General features: G+C 43.8%; 1 protein-coding gene across 1 annotated transcript in view; it reads left to right on the forward strand.

Annotated features, from left to right (window-relative positions):
* LOC128691174 (uncharacterized) overlaps window positions 1–7377 on the forward strand; it is a 34838-nt gene extending 27461 nt beyond the window's left edge. Inside the window, exons 3-6 of the mRNA XM_053780020.2 lie at window positions 1678–1876; window positions 3932–4114; window positions 5842–6007; window positions 6128–7377. Coding sequence (XP_053635995.2) covers window positions 1678–1876; window positions 3932–4114; window positions 5842–5999 — 540 coding nt within the window. The 3' untranslated portion in view covers window positions 6000–6007; window positions 6128–7377. The remainder of the gene's footprint in view (window positions 1–1677; window positions 1877–3931; window positions 4115–5841; window positions 6008–6127) is intronic.
* Window positions 7378–10000: the final 2623 nt, after the last annotated feature.

Here is a 10000-nt window from a genome sequence, read left to right on the forward strand (position 1 = left end):
GTAATGCAGACCACTGTGATGCAGGTCACTGTGATGCAGACCACTGTGATGCGGATCACTGTGATGCGGATCACTGTGATGCGGATCACTGTGATGCAGATCACTGTGATGCAGACCAATGTGATGCAGACCACTGTGATGCAGACTACTGTGATGAAGACCACTGTGATGCAGACCACTGTGATGCAGACCACTGTGATGCAGACCACTGTTATGCGTATCACTGTGATGCAGACCACTGTGATGCAGACCACTGTGATGCAGACCACTGTGATGCAGACCGCTGTGATGCAGACCACTGTGATGCAGACCACTGTGATGCAGACCACTGTGATGGAGACCACTGTTATGCATATCACTGTGATGCAGACCACTGTGATGCAGACCACTGTGATGCAGACCACTGTGATGCAGACCACTATGATGCAGACCACTGTGATGCAGACCACTGTGATGCAGACCACTGTGATGCAGACCACTGTTATGCAGATCACTGTGATGCAGACCACTGTGATGCAGACCACTGTGATGCAGACCACTGTGATGCAGACCACTGTGATGCAGACCACTGTGATGCAGATCACTGTGATGCAGACCACTGTGATGCAGACCACTGTGATGCGGATCACTGTGATGTAGACCACTGTGATGCAGACCACTGTGATGCAGACCACTGTGATGCAGACCACTGTGATGCAGACCACTGTGATGCAGACCACTGTGATGCAGACCACTGTGATGCAGACCACTGTGATGCAGACCACTGTGATGCAGACCACTGTGATGCAGACCACTGTTATGCAGATCACTGTGATGCAGACCACTGTGATGCAGACCACTGTGATGCAGACCACTGTTATGCAGATCACTGTGATGCAGACCACTGTTATGCAGATCACTGTGATGCAGACCACTGTGATGCAGCCCACTGTTATGCAGATCACTGTGATGCAGACCACTGTTATGCAGATCACTGTGATGCAGACCACTGTGATGCAGACCACTGTGATGCAGACCACTGTGATGCAGACCACTGTTATGCAGATCACTGTGATGCAGACCACTGTGATGCAGACCACTGTGATGCAGACCACTATGATGCAGACCACTGTGATGCAGACCACTGTGATGCAGACCACTATGATGCAGACCACTGTGATGCAGACCACTGTGATGCAGACCACTATGATGCAGACCACTGTGATGCAGACCACTGTGATGCAGACCACTATGATGCAGATCACTGTGATGCAGACCACTGTGATGCAGACCACTGTGATGCAGACCACTGTTATGCAGATCACTGTGATGCAGACCACTGTGATGCAGACCACTGTGATGCAGATCACTGTGATGCAGATCACTGTGATGCAGACCACTGTGATGCAGACCACTGTGATGCAGACCACTGTGATGCAGACCACTGTGATGCAGCCCACTGTGTTCCTGATATTTCTCAGTATTACTGAGGTATCATAATAAGGTTCCCTGGGTGTGTTACTGCTGATATAATGCGACTCGGATAATAATTTAACATTAATATACTGAGCTTCGGTCGCATTTTGTTTTCCTGTTTAGTGAAAGAATTTTAAGTTGTGGATGTTATTACTGATGGAATCTTACAGAAAAGAGGCGAGATGTTCCCAAATGAATTTTTAATTATTAATTATTTTGCAGGGAGTAAAAAATTCAGTGTTGGAAACTGTATATGGATGTGGGAAGCAGAGAAGACTTGAGTACACGGAAGATGATGTTACCAAATTATCTGTGACGAATAGCAGGGAATATAACATTATGGTGTGTGTTACAACCCCACCACAAGTTACAACCTCGCCACAAGTTACAACCTCACCACAAGTTACAACCTCACCACAAGGTCAGTATAACGTGATGTAACAATTACAACCTCACCATAAGTTACATCTCCACCACAAGTTACAACCCCACCACAAGGTCAGTATAACGTGACGTAACAATTACAACCCCACCTCAAGTTACAACCCTTCCACAAGGTCAGTATAACGTGGCGTAACAATTACAACCTCACCATAAGTTACAACCCCACCACAAGTTACAACCCCACCACAAGGTCAGTATAACGTGACGTAACAATTACAACCCCACCACAAGTTACAACCCCACCACAAGTTACAACCCCACCACAAGTTACAACCCCACCACAAGTTACAACCCCACCACTAGTTACAACCCCACCACAAGTTACAACCCCACCACAAGGTCAGTATAACGTGACGTAACAATTACAACCCCACCACAAGTTACAACCCCACCACAAGTTACAACCCCACCACAAGTTACAGCCCCACCACAAGGTCAGTATAACGTGACGTAACAATTACAACCTCACCACAAGTTACAACCCCACCACAAGTTACAACCCCACCACAAGTTGCAACCCCACCACAAGTTAAAACCCCATCTCAAGTTACAACCCCACCACAAGGTCAGTATAACGTTACGTAACAGTTACAACTCCACCAAAAGTTACAACCCCGTCACAAGTTACAACCCCACCACAAGTTACAACCCCACCACAAGTTACAACCCGACCACTAGTTACAACCCCACCACAAGTTACAACCCCACCACAAGTTACAACCCCACCACAAGTTACAACCCCTCCACAAGTTACAACCCAACCACTAGTTACAACCCCCCCACAAGTTACAACCCCACCACAAGGTTAGTATAACGTGACGTAACAGTTACAACCCCACCACAAGTTACAATCCCACCACAAGTTACAACCCCTCCACAAGTTACAACCCCACCACAAGTTACAACCCAACCACTAGTTACAACCCCCCCACAAGTTTCAACCCCACCACAAGGTCAGTATAACGTGACGTAACAGTTACAACCCCAGCACAAGGTCAGTATAACGTGACGTAACAGTTACAACCTCTCCACAAGTTACAACCCCACCGCAAGTTACAACCCAACCACTAGTTACAATCCCCCTACAAGTTACAACCCCACCACAAGGTCAGTATAACGTGACGTAACAGTTACAACCCCACCACAAGTTACTACCCCACCACAAGTTACAACCCCTCCACAAGTTACAACCCCACCACAAGTTACAACCCAACCACTAGTTACAACCCCCCCACAAGTTACAACCCCACCACAAGGTCAGTATAACGTGACGTAACAGTTACAACCCCACCACAAGTTACAATCCCACCACAAGTTACAACCCCTCCACAAGTTACAACCCCACCACTAGTTACAACCCCCCCACAAGTTACAACCCCACCACAAGGTCAGTATAACGTGACGTAACAGTTACAACCCCACCACAAGTTACAACCCCACCACAAGTTACAACCCCACCACAAGTTACAACCCCACTACAAGGTCAGTATAACGTAACGTAACAGTTGCTACACCACCAGAAGGTAAGTTGAACGTAACGTAACAGTTACTACACCACCCACGTGGGTTTACCACTTCAGAAAATAATAATAATAATAATAATAATAATAATAATAATAATAATAATAATAATAATAATAATAATAGTAATAATAATATTTTTTGCCTTGTATGTGGTACGTGTTGACAACTCTGATGAAGGTTTTTCTCACTTAATCCTTAAGGACTAAACCAGTTTTAAAACAATAATAAAACCTGATTCTGAGAACGCTATTCATTTGTTTTATAATTATAAAACTTACGAAGCATATTGTTATGTTTCATATACATTCACTCATGTAAATTCGAATCATTTTGTGTATCAAAAATATTCACTTAAGTGAATATACACTGTTTATTTTTTAACGTTAAATGATCGGCAATTAACATGGAGTAAAGGAATTTTAATTAGGTGTTTACATTGGTGAACGTAAATATAATATGATTGAAGGTATTACAGAAGGCTGTAAGTGCAGTGTGACTTTATCCACAGAAACAGAAATGACGTCTAAAGTTACGACTCCAGACTCTGGAGGGAGTGTTGCAGAGTCGTGCAGTATGTGGACGCAGAAGCAGCAGCAAGTGGTGGTAGGGACGCTGGGAGTGTTACTGCTGCTGGCTCTGCTCACCTGCGTCTTTCTCTTGACTCGTCTCTTTTGCAACCGACACAACACAGGTGACGTCGAACACAAATCATCCGAGCTGCAACAGTTCCCAAGTAACCCACAAATGTGTTACAAACCTTGAAGACGTTACGGTCGTCATCGACCGAAACACTAAATTCATTATCCAGATTGAGTTATTAGAAGTAAACCAGAGGATCTGTTGTGTTTATGTCGACTAATTCTCACTTACTAACCATAATTAGTTTTTTGGTTCAGTACATTTCAACACGTAACGTAGATGGCATAGATTAAGTTAAGTTAGGTTAGGTTAGGTTAGGTTAGGTTAAGTTAGGTTAGGTTAGGTTAGGTTAGGTTAGGTTAGGTTAAGTTAGGTTAGGTTAGGTTAGGTTAAGTTAGGTTAAGTTAGGTTAGGTTAGGTTAGGTTAGGTTAGGTTAAGTTAGGTTAGGTTAGGTTAGGTTAGGTTAGGTTAGGTTAGGTTAGGTTATGTTAGGTTAGGTTAGGTTAGGTTAGGTTAGGTTATGTTAGGTTAAGTTAGGTTAGGTTAGGTTAGGTTAGGTAAGATTTGTCAGGAAAGAGGACAAATGTTTCCTGACACGGGTCTTACTCATATGATGACCTACATCTGCTGGAGCTTTTGGTCATCTGACCGAGGCCTTCCACTGGCTTACTCCTCCACCCCTTTCAAAATTATTGTTATGATTATAGCCATCAGATCATGTATTTGTCCAAATCCCAGAGTTTATTTCCGTCGTCACAGTCTACAGTAAACAGCCTCACTTAGTGCACAGACATGATGATTTGTGGTGCATTTTGTGCCCCTTGTTTAAAATAAGTAGTAAATGTTTATTCAGTCTCCCCTGCCCACTATTGTCTCTGTTTCACCCACTATTGTCTGTTTCACCCACTATTGTCTGTTTCACCCACTATTGTCTCTGTTTCACCCACTATTGTCTCTGTTTCACCCACTATTGTCTCTGTTTCACCCACTATTGTCTCTGTTTCACCCACTATTGTCTCTGTTTCACCCACTATTGTCTCTGTTTCACCCACTATTGTATCTGTTTCACCACTATTGTCTCTGTTTCACCCACTATTGTCTCTGTTTCACCCACTATTCTCTGTTTCACTCACCATTGTTTGTTTCACCCACCATTGTCTGTTTCACCCACTATTGTCTCTGTTTCACCCACTATTCTCTGTTTCACCCACCAATGTCTGTTTCACCCACTATTGTCTCTGTTTCACCCACCATTGTCTGTTTCACCCACTATTGTCTCTGTTTCACCCACTATTCTCTGTTTCACCCACTATTGTCTGTTTCACCCACTATTGTCTCTGTTTCACCCACTATTGCCTGTTTCACCCACTATTGTCTATTTTACCCACTGTTGTACGTTTCACATCTGCTTCACCCACTATTGTCACTGTTTCACACGTTATTGTCTGTTTCATCCACTATTGTCTGTTTCACTCACTATTGTTTGTTTCACCCACTATTATCTCTGTTTCACCAACTATTTTCTATTTCACCCACGATTGAATGTTTCACCTATGTTTCACCCACTATTGTCACTGTTTCACCCACTGTCGTCTCTGTTTCACCCAGTATTGTCCGTTTCACCCACTACTGTCTCTTTCTCACCCACTATTGTCTCTATTTCACCCACTACTGTCTCTGTTTCACCCACTATTGTCTCCCCCTCACCCAGTCCTGTCCCTCCCTCACCCACTCCATTCCCTACCTATTTATCCCTAATCTACATCATTTCCTCCTAGGGCAAGGAATGGAGGCAATAGAGAGAAGCAGCAGCAGGAAGTACTTGGCAGTGTCACTGCCTCTTAGTGACACTGCCTCTAAGACTGGTGGCACTCGCCCCTACTCCTCACACGACAGTGAAAACAGTCTCTACGGTGCCACCATCACCAAGCACTAATACTGATGGTGAGTGACTGTTAGTGATAGTTGTTAGTGTGATGGTTGTTAGTAGTGGTTGTCAGTGTGATGGTTGTTATACACTAACCAAAACACGAACATTTAACCTGATAAGTGTCTTCGTTTCAGACTGGCGAGATCATCTGCCCAAGAATGTGATTGACATGACCACCCGCTGAGGATTAGAGAAATTAGTTTTTCAAATCTCACATCAGAAGAGAAACCTATCCACACCACGCAACACTCTCCCACCCATGGCAGACATCCATGGTAGATATCCATGGCAGTCATCCATGGTAGATATCCATGGTAGATATCCATGGCAGTCATCCATGGTAGATATCCATGGTAGATATCCATGGCAGTCATCCATGGCAGACATCCATGGTAGATATCCATGGCAGTCATCCATGGCAGATATCCATGGTAGATATCCATGACAGTCATCCATGGTAGATATCCAAGGTAGATATCCATGGCAGACATCCATGGTAGACATCCATGGTAGATATCCATGGCAGACATCCATGATAGACATCCATGGTAGATATCCATGGTAGATACCCATGGTAAACATTCACGGTAAACATAAAAGAAGGTTACGCATATATACGACATAAAGTATATACGCCTGTAAGATACGCAAGTACAGTTAAGCACATGCAGAACTCAATATTGCGATTTTAAATAAAAAAAACAATGTGATTGAATTCATTTTGAGCGGCCAAGCGGCTAGTTTACTGTGCACCTGACATCCTGTGCACAAGCGCAAGGGTATATACGTGCACAAAAACCCTAGAAACTAGTCCTTAGACATATCCTATAGATAACGTGTACTGTCAGTCTATATTCCTCAAAGTATTAGACAGTCAAGTTTATATTGTGGAAGAAAGTGTCCGTAAGGCTGGCTACTTTGGATTTATTTAGGTTATTCTCATTACGTTTCAGAAAGATTCTGTGGGTTTGTTGTGAAGTGTTGGGAAAATGACTACCACCTGCCAGGAGGTAGCCTGGCCACTACCTGTCGTGGTCAGGTGGTGGTGGTGGTCACACTCATGGCTACCATCTGGGAGGTCGCAAGTTCAGTCTGAGTGAGGACAGAGCCTGTAGATACACAGTCACAGTCACACATAGTCACAAATAATCACATACACACAGTCACACACACACACACAGTCTCACACACAGTCACACACACACACACAGTCACACATACAGAGTCACACACACACACAATCACACACACAGTCACACAGTCATAGTCACACTCAGTCACATACAGTCACAAACAGTCACACATAAAGTTTCACACAGTCACAAACAGTAACACACACAGTCACAAACAGTCACACACACAGTCACTCACACAGTCACACAATCACAAACAGTCACACACACAGTCACTCACACAGTCACACAATCACAAACAGTCACACACACAGTCACTCACACAGTCACACAGTCACACAGTCACAAACAGTCACACACACAGTCACTCACACAGTCACATAGTCACAAACAGTCACACACACAGTCACTCACACAGTCACATAGTCACAAACAGTCACACACACAGTCACTCACACAGTCACACAGTCACAAACAGTCACACACACAGTCACTCACACAGTCACACAGTCACAAACAGTCACACACACAGTCACTCACACAGTCACACAGTCACAAACAGTCACACACACAGTCACTCACACAGTCACACAGTCACAAACAGTCACACACACAGTCACTCACACAGTCACATAGTCACAAACAGTCACACACACAGTCACTCACACAGTCACACAGTCACAAACAGTCACACACACAGTCACTCACACAGTCACACAGTCACAAACAGTCACACACACAGTCACTCACACAGTCACACAGTCACAAACAGTCACACACACAGTCACTCACACAGTCACACAGTCACAAACAGTCACACACACAGTCACTCACACAGTCACACAGTCACAAACAGTCACACACACAGTCACTCACACAGTCACACAGTCACAAACAGTCACACACACAGTCACTCACACAGTCACACAGTCACAGTCACACACACAGTCACTCACACAGTCACACAGTCACAAACAGTCACACACAGTCACTCACACAGTCACACAGTCACAAACAGTCACACACACAGTCACTCACACAGTCACACAGTCACAAACAGTCACACACACAGTCACTCACACAGTCACACAGTCACACACACACAGTCACTCACACAGTCACACAGTCACAAACAGTCACACACACAGTCACTCACACAGTCACACAGTCACAAACAGTCACACACACAGTCACTCACACAGTCACACAGTCACGAACAGTCACACACACAGTCACTCACACAGTCACACAGTCACAAACAGTCACACACACAGTCACTCACACAGTCACACAGTTACAAACAGTCACACACACAGTCACTCACACAGTCACACAGTCACAGTCACACACACAGTCACTCACACAGTCACACAGTCAAAAACAGTCACACACACAGTCACTCACACAGTCACAAACAGTCACACACACAGTCACTCACACAGTCACATAGTCACAAACAGTCACACACACAGTCACTCACACAGTCACACAGTCACAAACAGTCACACACACAGTCACTCACACAGTCACATAGTCACAAACAGTCACACACACAGTCACTCACACAGTCACATAGTCACAAACAGTCACACACACAGTCACTCACACAGTCACACAGTCACAAACAGTCACACACACAGTCACTCACACAGTCACACAGTCACAAACAGTCACACACACAGTCACTCACACAGTCACACAGTCACACACACAGTCACTCACACAGTCACACAGTCACAAACAGTCACACACACAGTCACTCACACAGTCACACAGTCACAAACAGTCACACACACAGTCACTCACACAGTCACACAGTCACAAACAGTCACACACACAGTCACTCACACAGTCACACAGTCACAAACAGTCACACACACAGTCACTCACACAGTCACACAGTTACAAACAGTCACACACACAGTCACTCACACAGTCACACAGTCACAGTCACACACACAGTCACTCACACAGTCACACAGTCACAAACAGTCACACACACAGTCACTCACACAGTCACATAGTCACAAACAGTCACACACACAGTCACTCACACAGTCACATAGTCACAAACAGTCACACACACAGTCACTCACACAGTCACACAGTCACAAACAGTCACACACACAGTCACTCACACAGTCACACAGTCACAAACAGTCACACACACAGTCACTCACACAGTCACACAGTCACAGTTATACATAACTTGCCGAAGTACAAGGCTCAAAGTAATTTATTTCCAACTATTTAGACCGCATTCAGAGCAACAAAATATCCCAAGTTATCAAAGCAACAAAATATCCCCAGTTATCAAAGCAACAAAATATCCCCAGTTATCAAAGCAACAAAATATCCCAAGTTATCAAAGCAACAAAATATCCCAAGTTATCAAAGCAACAAAATATCCCAAGTTATCAAAGCAACAAAATATCCCAAGTTATCAAAGCAACAAAATATCCCCAGTTATCAAAGCAACAAAATATCCCCAGTTATCAAAGCAACAAAATATCCCCAGTTATCAAAGCAACAAAATATCCCAAGTTATCAAAGCAACAAAATATCCCCAGTTATCAAAGCAACAAAATATCCCAAGTTATCAAAGCAACAAAATATCCCAAGTTATCAAAGCAACAAAATATCCCAAGTTATCAAAGCAACAAAATATCCCCAGTTATCAAAGCAACAAAATATCCCCAGTTATCAAAGCAACAAAATATCCCAAGTTATCAAAGCAACAAAATATCCCCAGTTATCAAAGCAACAAAATATCCCAAGTTATCAAAGCAACAAAATATCCCAAGTTATCAAAGCAACAAAATATCCCAAGTTATCAAAGCAACAAAATATCCCAAGTTATCAAAGCAACAAAAT

Source organism: Cherax quadricarinatus, chromosome 27, assembly GCF_038502225.1.
Source record: "Cherax quadricarinatus isolate ZL_2023a chromosome 27, ASM3850222v1, whole genome shotgun sequence".
In the NCBI taxonomy this organism is placed as follows: domain Eukaryota; kingdom Metazoa; phylum Arthropoda; class Malacostraca; order Decapoda; family Parastacidae; genus Cherax; species Cherax quadricarinatus.